At 39.3% G+C, this 17,114-nt stretch overlaps 1 protein-coding gene across 4 annotated transcripts in view; it reads left to right on the top strand.

Annotated features, from left to right (window-relative positions):
• NUP153 (nucleoporin 153) overlaps positions 1–15,354 on the top strand; it is a 43,728-nt gene extending 28,374 nt beyond the window's left edge. The window contains exons 11-22 of one of the 4 annotated variants that reach the window (XM_069008069.1): positions 954–1,092; positions 2,429–2,560; positions 2,924–3,016; positions 3,247–3,334; positions 3,623–3,742; positions 5,385–5,999; positions 7,897–8,091; positions 8,592–9,434; positions 9,980–10,339; positions 11,999–12,271; positions 13,565–13,724; positions 14,186–15,354. In XM_069008069.1, the coding sequence (XP_068864170.1) occupies positions 954–1,092; positions 2,429–2,560; positions 2,924–3,016; positions 3,247–3,334; positions 3,623–3,742; positions 5,385–5,999; positions 7,897–8,091; positions 8,592–9,434; positions 9,980–10,339; positions 11,999–12,271; positions 13,565–13,724; positions 14,186–14,270 (3,103 nt within the window). In that variant the 3' untranslated portion in view covers positions 14,271–15,354. Of the gene's footprint in view, positions 1–953; positions 1,093–2,425; positions 2,561–2,923; positions 3,017–3,243; positions 3,335–3,622; positions 3,743–5,384; positions 6,000–7,896; positions 8,092–8,591; positions 9,435–9,979; positions 10,340–11,998; positions 12,272–13,564; positions 13,725–14,185 lie in introns of all 4 variants that reach the window. The other 3 variants (XM_069008068.1, XM_069008067.1, XM_069008066.1) reach the window with 3 other exon arrangements.
• The last annotated feature ends 1,760 nt before the right edge of the window (positions 15,355–17,114 follow it).

Here is a 17,114-nt window from a genome sequence, read left to right as displayed (position 1 = left end):
GCTGCAAGATTAGCTTGATACAGTAATTTTTTTCAGGGATACTTCATTGTAATGCCATACTGTTTTTTATTGTTATTATTCCTTAGTTCACTTATATTTTGGGATGTAGCGTGGGTTGGGTTTGGTTTGTTGTTGTTTGGGGGAGGGTTTGTCTGTGTGGGGGGGGTGTGTGTGTTTACTTGTTTTGAGGTTTTTCATTTGTTTTTTCTTTTTCTTTCCCCTTCCCACTTGGACTGGGGAGTCTTTCTGGTTTGGATCTGGGCTTTTGTGATGAACAGAGAAATGCCTTTGTATGCCTTACAAAAGGGATCTGTATTCATGTCTGAAAAGACTTCTGGAATGTTGGCACACCCAAACACCTCTGCTGCTTCAGCTGATGGCCTCAGGAAAGCCAGAGCTGTTTATGAAGCTTCTGTCATATTTTCTTGACACACAAGTTCAAGCCTCTCAGTTCCGTAAGAGCTGTTGGCAGCATTTCCTGTGCGCACACACACACACACATCCCCGCCCCCTGCCCCTATATTTTTAGTTATTCTTTTATATCCCTTCAGAGATACATGCTCATCACAGAGTCAGAGAACTAGCAGTCAAAATTTCCACTGTCTGGACTATTAAAAGCAAACATTAGAAAATAACAATCTAAATCAGTTCTTCTATTTCAGGTCTTCTGGCTTAGTCATCATTCCTTTATGGATGTTGTGACTGGTTTTTATGTATGTTATTCTCACTGCTGCTCTTATTCAGCTTTTGCTGTTTAGAACACCAGCTATTTAGCAGTATGTAGGAACTTGAGGGATGTTTTTCTCTGATTCCAATTAGCAGGTGACAGTTCTAGGATTAATAGTGGCTATAATAGCTTGAAACAATTAGTTGATAAGGTGGGTTTTTTCTCTCCTTTTTTTCTCTTTTTTTTAACCCCTTGCCTCAACTTACGTATTTTTTTTCTGTGCCAGCAATCTGAGCTACCCCAAACCCAATACTCCTGCATCCAACGGTCTGTCTTCAGGAGGAAGAATGGATAGTGCCTGTGGCAAGATGAGAAGGGAAAGAGAGCGATACTGTGCATCAAGACCTGGACAAAAACAACAACTGGTAAGGGTCTCTCAGGTTAATTGATCTTACTGTGATTACTGAAATAAATAGCTTCATTGCCTCATAGTAATTTACCATAATGCCATTTCAGTTTTGTGGGTGTTTTGCATGTTTGCTAATGATCATTCAGAATTACTGGCACTTACTCAAACTCATTGTGAGAAGGGTTTTTAATGGGAAAACTCCATTTAATATAATGGTAGTCATTACTATCCCAAGGATTGTCTTCCTGACTGAGTCTTATGTAAGCTGCCTACTACTGGATCTTAAATCTAAAGAGGTTAACTCAGTCTTCTGGCTGATGCAAAATAAAGAAGTAGTAAATGCTGGAGAATGTTTCTGTAATAGAAATGGTCTCAGTATCAAGGTGTGATAGGCTCTTTCAGATCTCTGAAATATGTAAGCTGTAGGGTACATTAAATGTCTGTAGTAGCAATGTGCATATCTGCTTAGTCACTCCTGAATAGATATTGGTACTGCTGTCCAAATTGTGAATAGATTGGCTATTCCCATTTAAATCCTAACCCAAATCTAATCTTGGTACTCAAAGAGTTTAGAAGACACAGGTAAGAGCAGAAATTTTTAAGGTTCACTGATTTCTGAATTTTAAATTTGCATCCTGATACATGATATTGACTAGATGTACCAGAGTATGATCCTCTGTGTCACTCATTAGGCTTTCATTTTTGAAAAAGCATTTTCTGTGCTTTGGTTTGGGGGTTTTAGGACTCAAAGGAACCCACATCCTTCTTAAAATATTTTTTTTTCCAAGTTCAAGTGTCTTGAGAGACTTTGTCAGCTGTCTTACCTAATTTTGCAAGAGGAACACTTTCTTACATGCCATGAAGTTGTGCTCGTAATTAAAGAGATAAGGGAATAATAGAATCCTGGAATGGTAATGTCTTTCTAGATCTTTTAAGTAAGAGATAAAACCCAAAAATAAATGTTATCTGAGCTCCTTTCTCTTCTGCTCAGGTAACAATTTTAAGCTTACTTTCAGTATTCTTACTGGACTGGTGATGGATATAGTATCGCATGGAAACAGGCCTGCCGTAAATAAGAATGATGTGGCAGACTTACGTGGGAGGTTTGGATTCCTTTTGAAAACTTGCTTGGTCTATAGATCTCTCTGTTGCATTTAATTTTGTTAAGAAACTAAGAGTGGGACAGGGTAGGAAGGTAGTAGGTCTTGTGAAAGAGAAAAACTAACATTTACAACTTTTTAAAGAAAGAGAAAAATTAAAATCTACAGCTTTTCTAAAGAAAGTGAAAAATTAGAAGTTGCAACTTCTTTAAAGAAAAAATTAAATTAACAATTAAAATTTGCACCAAGGAGATGGAGCAAGAACTACCTGAAGTACCGCTGCCCATCAGTAATGCATCGCTGCCAACATTCAACTTCAGTTTCCCTGCCAGTAGTGCTGTCTCTTCATCACCCAGCACTGTTTCAAAAGCAGTGGTGAACAAGGTAAATCTTTGCTGTGCATTGTGAATACTTTTTCAGGATGAGTATACATCCTCCTTGCTGAATGTTGATTTTTTTCTGTGGTGCTCATGAAACTAACCAACCTGAGTTTATAACCTGTTGAATAAAACAGGGTTGTGTTCAGATTGGGAGGTGGGGGGACACATATTTTGGTACGGCTTCTGTCCATCTTATATGCTGACTTGCAAGCTTTTTCTTATAACTCTTAGCTGTGGATCAGAAATAACAAACATCAGATTTCCCAACTGCACTGCAGAATGTCTGTTAGTGAATTCAGGTAGCTGCTATTGTTTCACCTGGATGCTTTTCTTTTAGATACAAACCTTAATTCTTTTGAAAATACAGGTACAACCAGCAAGTAATGTTGGGAGTCCTACGTTTGTATTTTCATCTCCAATTGTGAAATCTACTGAGGTGGAAGTGCTACCTCCATTGTCTGTAAGTAAAATAAATCCTAACATTTTCTCAAGGCTTTAGTAGAATACTGTGGAACAATAAAGCAGAATTGGCCCTGGTAAGGGGGAAAACAAATACATAGATTTCTGACTTGCAATTTTTCACCCAGCAGCCACCAAAATTTTGAAGACTGGATTTCAGATTATTATTTGAATATGAAATTTGATTAAAATTTCTTGGAATCTAAACAAAATCTCTCTTTTTCATAGCAGATTAAGTTTACATTTAGTGTTCCTGTTGTAAAGTCATCAGAGCTTTCTGGATCCACTGATACACCAGTGACATCCATTCTTAGTCCAGGTAAAAGAAATTTTAGCATTTCAAATATAAAGTGCTAATTCTCTTTTTTTTGTATGTTAAATAGTTAATCTCTCATTTCTAAGCTTGTTACAAATTCCAGGAAAAATCTGTTTTCAGTGACAGGTCTGCTTCTAATCAAATTGTAACTATAAACTGTTGTAAATAAGGGTGAATTTTGAAGATTCTTATATAAGAAGAATGAAACATGGAAATTCTTGTTTCTAGCAATCGTGAATATATTCTAAGTGGATTTCTTTGTAAAAGGTGGCTTTTGTTTTATTTTTAAAGGTAGTGCCACTGTAAACAGCACCAGCAATAAGAAGGAAGAGGAAGAAGAATATGATGGGTTCTGCAAACCTGCTAAGTTCTTAAAGCAAGGAAGTGTGTTAGACATTCTAAAAAGCCCTGGTGAGATAATGTACTCTTTTAAAAAATATTTTGCAGAGACTACACTTTCATATAGCTGCATCGATTTTTAAAAAACCCACCACAACAGCAACAAAAAAACCCAAACAGATAACTTGTCACAGTTAAGGTGGTATCAACAATAAATACAGGCATAGGAGAACATTGCATTAAAGCTACATCTGTTGGGCTTGACGCCATCTTCTGTTATAAGGGGCTTTCATTGCTGAAGGGAAAACTGCATCTTCAAACCAGATGCATTGCTTATCCTTTACATGCTCGGTTGTAATTCAAACTTAAGTATAAAAAGGATTAGTCAAAGAATCAGTGTTTTGTTTTAAGTAAATAAAATGTATGTAATTGGAAAGGAAGTGTTTGTAAAATGTTTTACAAACGTTCCTCTCCCACCTTCACCATCTCCAGAAATTAAGAATGGTAAAGACAACTTCATTCCTAAAGGTGCGTCAGAAGCTGCATATCTTTTGGCCGTAAATGATAACAGTTACTATGGATTCAGATGTAGGTTTAAGTAGCAGTGGGCTGTCTCACTTTAAAAAAAAAAATCGGTTTTTAAGTCATTGCAGTTGTTTTCAACTGTTTAGTAACAAGTGTATGTGTAGATGACGTTTTTTGTTTCAGGAAAAAGGACTTCATTGAATTTGACCAAAATAAGCCTTGAGTTGCAGCAGGACTTTTTATTATGAAATGACAGATCTATTAAGAGGGCAGTGCCTATTTATATTGGAAAGAGCTAAGTGAGAGAAAATACACTGTGTGCTTTGTTCAAGGAAAGACCTATGAGTGAAGTGACATTAGTTTTCTTTATCAATTTAACAGAATCAGGTTCTAAATCCACACTGTTTGAAGATTCCACTTCTAATATAAAAAAAAACCAAACCCAAAGCAACAACAACTTAACAATAAAAAAAAGAAATCTTTATTTGTATTTTATTTTATTTTATCTATTTATCTTTACACTTAAATTATGCTGCTATATAATACGTGTTGCTGTAGCATTTTTGTTAGTGTTTCCATATTGGTGGTTCTTGTTTTCTGAAAGTTTGCACCTTTAAGGAGTTGGCCTGCATTTTGAACAAAGATTATAGGTAAAAATTGTTTGGTTGTTTTAATTTTTATTGCTTAATTATTACTCAGTATTTGTGGGGGAATACTGTGTGGATGGCTGCTCCAAGTACCAAGTGCTATACAGCTACTAAAGTAAATGTGAGTCATCTACTATGGCAGAAATAGCTTTAGAAATTTGATTCGATTGAGCATGGTGTCTTTAAATGAAATTGGATTACTTCCAGTCTGTGACAGATCATCTGCTTTCAGTACTGTTTGTTTACACTTGTATCTACCAGTGTAGTGGCAGATACAAATGAGATTTGTATTTAAAACTTCCTTGAAAGTGAAGAGTTAAATCAGGCTTTAAATAAGTGTTCTGTTGTATCCCAGCTCAGCATATGAAATTTCATCCCTTTAGATAAGATTTCCATGGACTTCCTCTTGCAGTATGTTGGAATCTGTAGTTGCAACCATTGACACTTGGTTTAAATTTGTGCTGTCTGCTCTAAGTAACTTCCATGCAGCCAGGGTACAGCCCTGTCAGTAAGACCTCTCCTTTTTCTTTTTCTTAAACTAGGCTTTATGTCTGGGAAATCACCCTCCTGTTCATCTGCACAGCCTGTTACAAGCACAGTGGTCTATACAAGGCCTGCAATAAGTAGTTTTTCTGCAGGTAAAGACACCTCTAAACAAGCATCCTCGTTTTGGCAGTCTGACACACACGACCCATGCCTGCAGAACAAAACCACCGATGGCAAATGTGTAACATGTGAAGCTGCTAAAGTGTCCACTGTTGAGAGTACAAAGCAGACGATAAGTGTGAGTCAGTGTGTCTCCTCCAAGACAACAGTCCCTACAGCAGTGACACTGGGCTTTGAAGACAAATTTAAACCGGCACCCAACACGTGGGATTGTGATACCTGTCTGGTCCAGAACAAACCTGAAGCTACAAAATGTGTAGCATGTGAGACACCAAAGCCTGGAACAGGAGTGATGCCTGCTCTGACAATGCCAATGGTCACGGACAACGCGGTGACAGTGACATCCACCTCCAGCAGCACTGCCACAACAGTCACTCTGGGGTTTGGAGACAAATTTAAACAGCCGAAAGGCTCTTGGAACTGTTCAGTGTGCCTTGAACAAAACACGGCAGAATACAGCAAATGTGTAGCTTGTGAGTCTGAGAAACCAGGTTTGTTCTTTTCTCCTCCGTTGTTTCAATCTTAGTCTATGTCCATTCTTTAGGGAATAAAATATGTTGCATATAAAAAATACTTTGAGCAGCATGGCTGTATGCCAGACAGGATGGATTAGTGGCTCTCTGCAGGCACTTTGGAGGCCTCAGCCCAGATTCCAGCCTGTCACACGAGTTGAACTGATTGGGAAATGTGTTACTGCAGAGCGGAACTGAAGCAAATACACCCTGCTTTACAGCTAGTGAGGAAAGGTGACTAAAATAGATGCCTTAATTAACTTAAAACCAATTGACTCATTTTCAGTGGGGCAAAATGTGAACTCCATGCAAGGAGCTAAAAACCACTGGATTTGTTGGGGTTTTGTTTTCCTCTTTCAAAGCATAAGTAGAAGCAGTATTTGTACAACATGGCTTACAATGTCTCCAGTCAGCATTTGTGTGGAATTGCACAGAGGTATGAAGCCAGATTCCAAGTCAGTGTAGTCTTTAGCTAGTTGTCTTGGGCTAAAACAGAACTGTATGTTCAGCTATGCCTATGGTAGCTTTTCAGAACATGGATAACCTTGTTTGGGAAGGTCAGAGTTCTTAGAGATGTTGGGGAGGTGGGCGTCTTCGGTTCATTTCTGATAATGGGTTGTTTCCTCTTATATGTCATTGTAACTGATTTTGAGAGAGTTTATTTTTTTAAAGCACAAATAATTAGTTTAGTGTTAACTTTTATTGACTAGTAACAAAATTTAGTGTCAAAAATACAATTTAATGTCAAAAACACCTGACATCTTGGGGGGAAGAAAATAGATGTAAGATGGACTAGAATGTGCTATTATCATCATTGTGTACAGTAAGAGTGGAATTTCTTCAGATAAGATAATGCATTTTAGAGGAAGCTTATTCTCGGGGACTTCCAGCCTCAGAGTGGTCAGCTGGCACTTTTGTCCAAGACTTTGGCCATTGCAAGGAAGAATTTTGGAGGTGAGGGGTTGCCATGACCACCACGGTGCAGAGAATTGCAAAGTTACATGATGTTTGTCAAGGGGATGAGTGAAGCAAGTAAAATGGGAGGATATAAATTCTCTGGATGTGCTGTGGAAAAGAAGACCCATTCCTGTTTAGGAAATGTTACTGCTTTGAATTTGAGAAATTATCTTGTGTCTCTCTTGAATGCCACCCTCAATGGTTCACTGTAGGTGAACATTACAATTATGTGATGCTTTTGTGCCTTTGGGATCTTCACTCCTGACACTTGTGGAGCTGAATTTTGCTCTTGAGGTGCAGCATCAAGTGACGTCTCTTCCTTTACAGGGGAGGGCAAGTGTTTGATTTCAGGCCCCAGCAGAGGGGCCTTCTGTTGAAGGCAGTGTAGCTTGTGTGGTGAACACAGAGATGTGGGTTTGGAAGCTTTTGAGTCCCTCTTTTTTTTCCTTTTGTCATTACTACATAGTTTTGAATGTGTCCTGTCCTTGTGGCTTGCTGATGAATCATTCTAGTAAATTGTCAGCCTTGCATCACTTGACAGTGATCATTAAGTTGAATGATGCTAACTTTGACTACTGGTAACTGGTGTCACCAAAAATTCTTTCAGTAGTTTTAATTCAATACAGTACTTGTAATTTACATATTAAATCGGCTGTGTTTCTGTATTTTACGAACTGCTGTTGCTGTTTAAATGTCACTGGTTCAATTTGTGCTTGAAGTCATGTATAGATTATAAAGAAAAATCCAGGTGTTTCTGTTGCTTACATTCCCATATTGTGTTTGACTGAAATCAACTTGTACCTTGATGGTTTTTTACTGGTACACTTGTGTGCTTTGCAATTTAGTGAGCATTTCTTAAAAAGTTGGTGTTCACTGTATGATTTAAGCAGGATGATTAACTATCTTGCTTCTTTCTCAGGGAGTTCAGTGCCTGTGACCAGTAGCAGTGTTTCTGCATTTTCTGCTTCTTCTGGAGGTTTTCTGGATTTAGACAAATTCAAGAAGCCTGAAGGAAGTTGGGAATGTGAGGTCTGCTTGGTCCAAAACGAAGCAGAAGCCACAAAATGCGTAGCCTGTGAAAATGTGAAGCCAGGCACCAAAGCAGAGCTCAAAGGTAATAGTTACTGAGAAGAACAAGGATGTGCATTCTGCAATTTTTTTCCTTTTTTAAAATACAATGTTTTTTCCTTTGAGTATGGCAGAATTGTCCATTTGTTGTTTAGGAATATTGCTTAAATGAGACCACGTGCATATGTTTCCATACCCATTCTCCAGAAAAAGATTAATTTTTTAGAGGAAAGTTTGTGTCAGTGACATAGTTGGTTGTTTCAAGCCTTATGTGTTGTTCATTTGGAGTTTAGATTGAAACCATGGTCTTTCGAGGAGCTCAGCAGTGTGCTTTTCCAAGCCAGGTGCCGCACAGAAGAGCACCGTTACTAAAAGATACGTGCAGAGAGGAAGTGTGGAGTTTCCTTACTTGTTGGGGGGGGGGGAGTTTTTTTGAACAGTTTTGACTCTGGGAAGAGCACAGGACTAGAGTCCCAGCCATTTAGCTAAATCCCACATGTATTATGTTATATATTGCAAACTTGACATTACTGCTTATTTCTGCAGGTTTTGGTACTGCTGCTGTGTCTACAAATGCTGCAATGCCATCATTTACATTCGGTGTCCCATCATCGTCCTCTGAATCTTCTCAAACCTTAGGTAGCACAGGAAGTTTTAAATTTGGAGAACAAAGTAGCTTTAAATTCGGCATTGCATCCGAATCTGCATCGTCCAACACTGTGACTGGAGGATTTAAGTTTCCTACTGGTTCAGGGAACTTCAAGTTTGGAGTTTCTTCCTCAGACTCTAAATCAGAAGACAGTAAGAAAGAAAGTAAAAGTAACATTTTTACCTTTGGACTTCCATCTACAAGCAGTCAGGCTCCTTCAACATTTCAGTTCGGAACAACGAGTCTGGGGCAGCAGGAAAAGAAAGAGGAACCAGTTTTGGGAGGTTTTGGTTTCGCTGCAACTTCTACTTCTTCCATAGCTACTAATGAGAATAAAACTGGAGTCAGTGGCTTCACTTTTGGAACTATGGCAGAAAAGGACGTAGCATCACCTGCTTTGCCATTTAAGAAGTCAGATGAGAAGAAGGATGAAACTGTTTCAACGAAGGGAAGCTTCTCTTTCGGCAGTGTGGAGTCTGCACCTGCTTCACAGTTTGTTTTGGGAAGGGCAGAAGAGAAACAGGACTCTGTCACTTCTGCTGGTCCGTTAGCATTTGGAAAGAAAACTGACAATGAAGAGTTAAAGGCACAGCCTATCTTTTCATCTGGGACAGCTGAGCATACCAAAGAGGAGAGCACAGCAAAACCTGTATTCAATTTTAGTTTTGGTAAACCATCGGAAAAGGAAAGTGAGCAGGCAAAGGCACCTTTTGCATTTGGGGCACAAACCAGTACTTGCGGTAAACAGAACATCTTTTGCCTTCACTTCTCTGCTCATCTCTATCAAATAATACCTCTGAGGCTGTACTGCACAATATCTATGGGATTTATATACTACTGGCAGCCTGTCTTTAGTTCTAGTTGTTGTGTAGACAATATGTGGCAATTTCTTTGTAGATTTCAGTGAGTTTTAATGCTATATTTAGACAAAAAGAATTGCCACACCTTAAGGAACCTGTATCACTGCTTGTATAAGCACAGAAGTTGTACTGTCTCAGTAGTAGCAGTGATAAAATCTATAATGTGGTGCAGTATAGAGGCCTCATACTAGTGTTTTTTATAGTGAAAGGGAAGGAGAGAGGGAACCTACTTGCAGATCTGCTGCAGTTTTTCTACTGCTACAAATGTACAAAAATCACTTCATAGATACTGCACAGTTTTGTATTCCTTTAATTTGTTGAAAGTTTGCAGTGGAGGATTAAAGGAGGATGGTTGCTGCATGGAAAGTTTTTGGTTGTTAAATTCCATTTGTGTGACTTAGTAGTAACTGTTTCCTTCCTTTCAGATCAAGGAGCATCCTTCAGCTTCTTGAACTCCAGTTCCTCCAGCACAGCTGCACCCACTACTTCAGCCAACAGCAGCAGCATGTTTGGCAGCACCCTCTCCTCCTCAAACCCTCAGCCAGTTCCCACTCCCTTTGTGTTTGGACAACCCAGCAACACTGTGACCAGCTCTGTTTTTGGCAATCCTGCAGAATCTGCAACATCTCAGTCATTTGGGTTCTCTCAAGAAAACAAACCAGCAACCACATCTTCCAGCACTGGCTCGACTCTTACTCCATTTCTCTTTGGTTCAGGAGAGAGCAGTACCAATGCAGCAAATTCAGGATTTACTTTTGGAGCAACAACTACTTCAAGTTCAACAGGTACATTTTAAATAGATGCTCTTCTCATTTTCTCATTTTTGCCATTATGGTAGTGGACTAAGGAGATGTACTGTTTCATGAATATTTTACTTTGGAAAATGTGCAGGCTAAATGCATGGAAGTAGAGAAAAATACTGAGTATTTATATTCAGCAATGTTAATTTGGGCTCATTTTTCTTCAGTGTGGGAAATACAGTTTAGGAATGAACTGGCACCAGACTTGTTTTATGCAAAGGACAAACCTTTACTGGATTTCAATTTGCATGGGAGCTTTTCACCGTGAGAATGATAATTTCTTTCTTCAATCACTGTCAGTCCAGTGTTTAGAGTTAGAAGTCAATGAATTACAACTTTCCTGCTTTTTTGCTCCTATACCTAAAACTCTGAACTGTTGGAAATAAGGTCAAGATTTGCCAAGTCCTTCCCTCACAAGTATATATGAATAGAGTACCTCGACATGCAGTCAGTGCTGCTTAAGGGCTGGTTTCTACTAAAGGATCATGGCCACTGCATGTTAATTTTCTAGGAATTTAGAGAAAACAGCAGTAAGAAATACAGAGTTTCTTCACGTTTTATGTTTGTTACTCCAGTGCATGAATTGCATGAACAAATGCATGACACAAGACTAAATCCACCAAATTATCTGTATTCCTATGAGCCATGCAGTATGTTGGAAATAAGATTGAACCCCTAAGGAAAGACTTGATTTAGTTTGATCCTGATGGCTTAACTTTGTCAGTCACAAAAGTTTAATTTGCACACTTTTTTGTGTACCAGAAACAGAGAAAACAGTCCTAAATTACAACAACCAACCGATCATTTTAACCCGCTGACAAATCAGTAACTTCTGGTGTAATTTTTTAGTAGGTGACACCATATTTCAAACACCTTCACAAATTCAGAAACCTAAGTTTTACCATGTATCTCATCTTGGAAAGAAAGTCAGCCATTCCAAGTGATGGTGCATTTAGAGGGTATTTCTTGTTGCATGAGCATCAATAATGCTGTTTAAAATGTCCCTTTTGCATAGCAGATCTGCCATGTACGTTCAGAGTCACTGTTTGGTTGTGTTTCATTATTTCTGCTAGCCATGCAGCTAAACAATTGGGCTGGTTGCCTTTTGATGATAGGTATAGAATTACTCTGCTAAACCAAGTTTTTGAGATTACTGCAAGGTTGATTTGGCCTCCTGAAGTTGATAATGGTAAACACTTGAACAGGGGAAGGGTGCAGTTGCTGACAAGAAAAGATACATGTTCTCCTAGTCATAATAAATCAGGAGCTGTATTTTGCAGGTCTCAAAAATTGAATTTGAATGAATATTCCATGTGTGTGGTAGAAACAGCTTTTAGTAAATACAGATTAAAACATACTGTTTGTAGGAATCTATCTGTGCAACATGAAGAGACAACCAATGTGTCTGAGAGTTAATTTTGTCTGTCTCTCAAAAACATGGTGTTTCTCATGTTACTTAAAAGAAAAGGTGCAATTCCTGTTGTGGCTGAGATAGTATCTGTTTTATATACTCACACAAGTAGTTAGAAATTAAGATGAGTATTCAGCTACCAGACCTGAGGCTTGAGAACCTTTTGTTTCTGGATTCATTCTTGAGGGTGGGAGGGAAAGGGCCCCTACTGACATCCCTCTCTGTCCCCCAAGGGTCATCGTCTTCGTTTCTGTTTGGCTCTGGGCCTCCAGCGCCTGCTGCTGGCCCAGCCTTTGGCGCCGGTCAGCCACCAGCATTTGGCCCAAGCCCAGGCTCCAGCCAGCCAAGTGCTCCAAGTTTTGGATCGCTGTCGACAACGTTGTTTTCTGCTGGCTCTCACCCTGCTCCTTCTGCCTTTGGCTCGGTGACGAGCAGCACTCAGCCCTCTGTGTTCGGACAGCAGGCAACCCAACAGCCAGCTTTTGGCTCTGGTACCCCCAGTGCTGGTGAGTGCTGACCATCCTCTTCCCTTTTGGTCTCAAAGGTTATATATTTTATTTTCTTTTTCATGAAGTGCACCATAAATTACACGGAGAAAGACGACTTTGGCACTGCACATGTATTTAAATAGAGGACTTGCCCTCCATAAAAATAATGGTATAGGGTTGTCATTTATGTCCTAGTCCTGACTGTGGAGACACAATGTGTCAGGGATATCCAGCTTCACAGTAAGCCTTCTCCACAAGACTTAGCAGACATAGAGGTTGCAACTCTACCACTAAATTTTGAGCTTTATTTTCTTTAGAAACCTAGTGATTAAAAGGAATTGTTGAAAACCATGGAGTAATCACTGGTAAGATTGTGCAAAACAAAATAGCAGATGCACTGCAAAATTGTTATTTTTTGATTTGAGAAATTCTTAGTTATCTGACTTTAACAGGCTTCACTGTATAAACTACAGTCAGAATTGTTTGGGGGGCTTTTTAAGCATTTATGGATTAAGACTGTACTTGAAGATTTTTTTACCAATGCGGTATAAAATGCCATGGAAAAGGGGCAGAGACTGAACCTTATAATTTAAAAAAGACCTTTTCCATACTAGTAATAATTAAAAAACAAAAACAGTGCCAGAATGTCTATTTGATATCATATCAAATACTGAAGGGGGAAAGCCTCCTTTTTTCCTCTCAGAAGTTTTACAAAATAGCCTCCATTAAAAGTAACTGACGTTTTTGTACTAATCAGTAGATTAGTACAAGCAGATTAGTGCACAACACATCACTCAGTCGATCTTCCATTAATCGGGTAGCAGCTTAAAGGTAAAGTTCTCCCTGAATTGTCTGTGTTACTTATCAGTTGCTCTGATGGTTGGAATGATTGGGTTTTTTTAAGATGAGGTGCTATTAGTATATTGAAGGAAAGGAAGTCCCCAGATCAACTGCATGAACACAGGAAAGTTTACCTGAATATAAACTTACAGTTTAAGACTTGATTAATAAACTTCAGTATGCACAGGTATAAATTTAATGGTGCCACAGAAGTTAGCAAACAACAAATTATCAGTATGCCAACAGTATTACTTTAAAAATTCCTCAATCTGTGTGAATGGATTCATTCAATAAACTGTTCCTGTAGTAATCTGACACTTCTGGTGCACCCCCCCAACTTTGTCATCTTGAGCAACCTGTAAAAAACATAATCTTTAAAGATAGTGGGGAAGAACATGAGGATTTTGCTGGAAAGGATGAACTCAAATTTCAGCTTTCTTACTTCCTTCTGCTTCCACCCCATCTTCCCAGGTTCTGTGTTCCATTTTGGAAGTACTACTACTAATTTCAACTTTCCAAATAACCCAGGGGTATTCACTTTTGGTGCAAATCCTCCTGCACCAGCAGCTCCTGCACCGCCTTCTGGCACTCCAGGATTTTCGTTCAACCAGCCTGCAGCATTTACAGTGGGGTAAGAGACCGTATCAGAATTTCCCTTGAGCTTTGGGTAATATCAGTGGACAGTGTTCAGCCTCTACTGCTGTTAAATCATGAGGTGTTCAGATGAACCTTGGAGTTTGAAACTAAATTTGGCATCCTTCCTTGTATTAGCCTGACTGGCTAACTAAGCACCGGTATCTATAAAGGAGCCTAGCTGTCAGGAATGTCACACATCAACACATGTGAGATTGTCTTGTTCTTGAAAGGTAGAACCCGTATCCAGCCATTATGCTGCTGCTTACCTTCTGAATAAGAGAGATTTAATTGGTTTCTGGAACTCTCTTCCTCCTGTTCGTCATTTGCTGCTTGTTGCCAGCTGGTAACTAGTGAGACAAGACTATGAAACAGTTGTTCTGGATTATCTACTCAGTGCTGCTACTGAATTTTCAGCTACACTGTCCTAAACTCTGAACTACTAATTTCTTTTAATAGGACTAATGGGAAAAATGTTTTCTCTGCCTCTGGATCTTCAGTTCCTGGTCGGAGGATAAAGACTGCAGTTAGACGTAGAAAGTAAACGCCTGATTGGTAAAGCATCAAAAACATTGGAAGCAGCTACTATCCTGAATTGTTCAGCTTCTACCCTGACTGAATTGTTCAGCTACTATCCTGAAATGTTCAGCTACTACCCTGAATTGTTCAGTTACTGGGATTGTACCTCACGCTGGCTTGTTGGAAGTCAGATCTGCCTAAAGGAATATAAAACTTAGCTTTCCTGTCCTTCCCTTCCCTCTCCCTGTTACGTTTTTTTTTGGTAGCAAGTAAAGTTGGCAACAAGGCTGTTCTCAAGCAAAAGTCTCAAGTTACTTCTTTCACTGACTTGGCATGGTCTGGCTGTAGCCCTGAGTAGAGCCTGCACAGTGAATGGCTTGTCCGATACCTCTTCATCCGCACCACTACGTGCGCTCATCCGCGTTTACTGACGCCTCGAAATTGTAATTATATCAGCGAGGGATGCTGTATAGAGTAGAGAATGTTGATAACGAATGATTTTTATGCTGAGTTTGTGCTGGTGTATGTGTGAAGTGAGTGAGTTTGGGTGTATTGTGCACTAAAATTTTCTGATAGAGGAAGACTGATTAAAGGATGATCCATGCTAAGGACTTGTTAGATCTGTAGTTCTTCATTTAATAATTATATGCTATTTCTATATTTTCATTCTTACAGCCCTTTATCACCTGTCTCGCCTTGTTATTTTATTATGAAACATGTGTAAATACAATTTTGTTTCTCTATGTACTTTTTTGGCATAACAAATCTGTGAAATTGAAATTTTAATTTTGTGTGTTACAGCCATTTTGTTTAGTATTGTCTCAGATTTTATGTAAATCCCATTATTCAAAGTTGCCTAAATCCATTTAGAAAATCTTAAAAATTGGGAATTCTTAAAGTAAATTTATTGGCTTTTCTGATCCATTTTTGTTTGGACCAAAAACCAGTATTGTACAAAGTATTAAGTATATATTTTTATATTTACTGAAATGGACTGTGGTGACTTTGGATAATAAGGAAAAGTTTAATATTAAAGCCATGTTTATTACAGTATAATTAACATGTTAAACCATGGGATAAATGCCATCAATAAAAACTGCGAAAGATTACCTGGCAATTTTAACTTTCCATAAAGGCATCCCCAGCTGTAACAGTATGAGGTGTTCCCTCTACCTGAGCAATGTCACGTGCTTTCTTCAACCTCTGCGTTTTTGCATTGATTTTAGAGGATCTTAAATAAGTTAGAGGTCTCCTGTTAGGAAAGAGAGTTTTATTGTAGGCTGGAGCTTGGAGCAGTTTATCAATGTGTCAGCTGACTGCAGTTAATTTTTTATAGTGCTATTAAAAAACCCCAACCTAATACTGTAAACATTCACCACTGTTCTAACTGGGAAGATTATAAATGAGTAATGGGGGGAGGGGGACCCACTTCGGTAGCAGTTATGGGAGCTTCTTGGAGAACAGACATTATTCTAGTAAAATCAGAGGAAATGCTTGTTCATCTGGGGGCCCACAGCTGAATTTGTACCAAGTCACAGCAGTCTTCTCTCTGACTCAGACACGATTTCTTCCCTCGCCTACACGGGCAGAGACCTGCATCACTGTCAATGCTGTAAATGTCTTCAGAGGCTCTGCTGGAGCCTTGGCTGGCACTTCTGCCATGCATCCCAGCCCCTACAGGTGCTGCTGGTACGAGGTGAGATACCTTTCAAGCACAAGCTAGACATGACAGTAGGGCAAAGGCCAACTGCTCTTTCCAGGTGTAGAGCTCCAGAAATAGAAAACACTCAGCACCTCAGCTTTCAAACTACACACACATGCTGCTGTTCAGGCAGGCAGATATGCCACTGTAGCCATGAAAGGATTATATGCAGCTACCTGTTTCCATATGTCTACATGTGAAAAATCCCATAGATTTCCACTTTCTTCCCCCTTAGCCATAAATCACCTGCCAAGCACTTGTCCTTCAAGCAGATGCAGCTTGCCTAAGAGACAAACTAAAAGCTAGAACCAGAAGTGTATACACATTTCCATGGACAGGCTGTGTGTTCTTGGCTTGTAATTTTTTAATTCCCCTCCTGTGGAAGGGGTGGTATTTTTCTGCAGGGTAGGAGATACCTTCCCTCATACTTGAATTGGTAGTAATGAAGTATTAGCCAGCAGTTTTGCTTTTCTCTTCTTCCCCATCCCCTTTTGAATCCTAGTTTTTAGGTCACTGCTACAGTAAAGAGAACAGAAGCTCTTGTTGTATTCACACTGCACTTGTGAATAAGCAAAATTCACCCTAGAAAGGACTTTTAAGTTTAGCTTTCATCAGGCTGATTGCCATGCCCATCAGTGCTTAAGTCTTTGAAAGAATGGAGCACAAGTCCTGTGAGGAGCAGCTAAGGGAATTGGGGGTGTTTAGCCTGGAAAAAAGGAGGCTCAGGGGTGACCTTAGTCTCTACAACTACCTTCTGAAAGGAGGGTGTAGCCAGGTGGGGGTTGGTCTCTCACCCCTGGTAACAAGTGGCAGGACAAGGAAATGGCCTCAGGTTGGTCCCAGGAGGTTTAGACTGGACCTTAGGAAAGAAAAATTCAATGGAAAGGGCTGTCAAGCACTGGAAGAGGCTGCCAATGTAAGTATCACCACCCCGGCAGTATTCAAAAAACATGATTGAGCAAAGACGCTAAAAACAGTGTTTTAGCCACAACTTTTTAAATATTTATTTTTGAAGTAAAGAAAAAGTAGTTATCTAAACAGTTAGTGACCTCATTCTGGAGACATAATGGATGGCAAAATGTCATTCTGCCACTGTTAAGCATTGGATCTAGTCCTGAATCGTCATTCCAAATGAAAACTGAAATGCATACACAGTACAGCTATACA

Source organism: Aphelocoma coerulescens, chromosome 2 (assembly GCF_041296385.1).
Source record: "Aphelocoma coerulescens isolate FSJ_1873_10779 chromosome 2, UR_Acoe_1.0, whole genome shotgun sequence".
Classification (NCBI taxonomy): domain Eukaryota; kingdom Metazoa; phylum Chordata; class Aves; order Passeriformes; family Corvidae; genus Aphelocoma; species Aphelocoma coerulescens.
The sequence above is the reverse complement of the archived record's forward strand: the minus strand, read 5'-3'. Positions and strand labels throughout refer to the sequence as shown.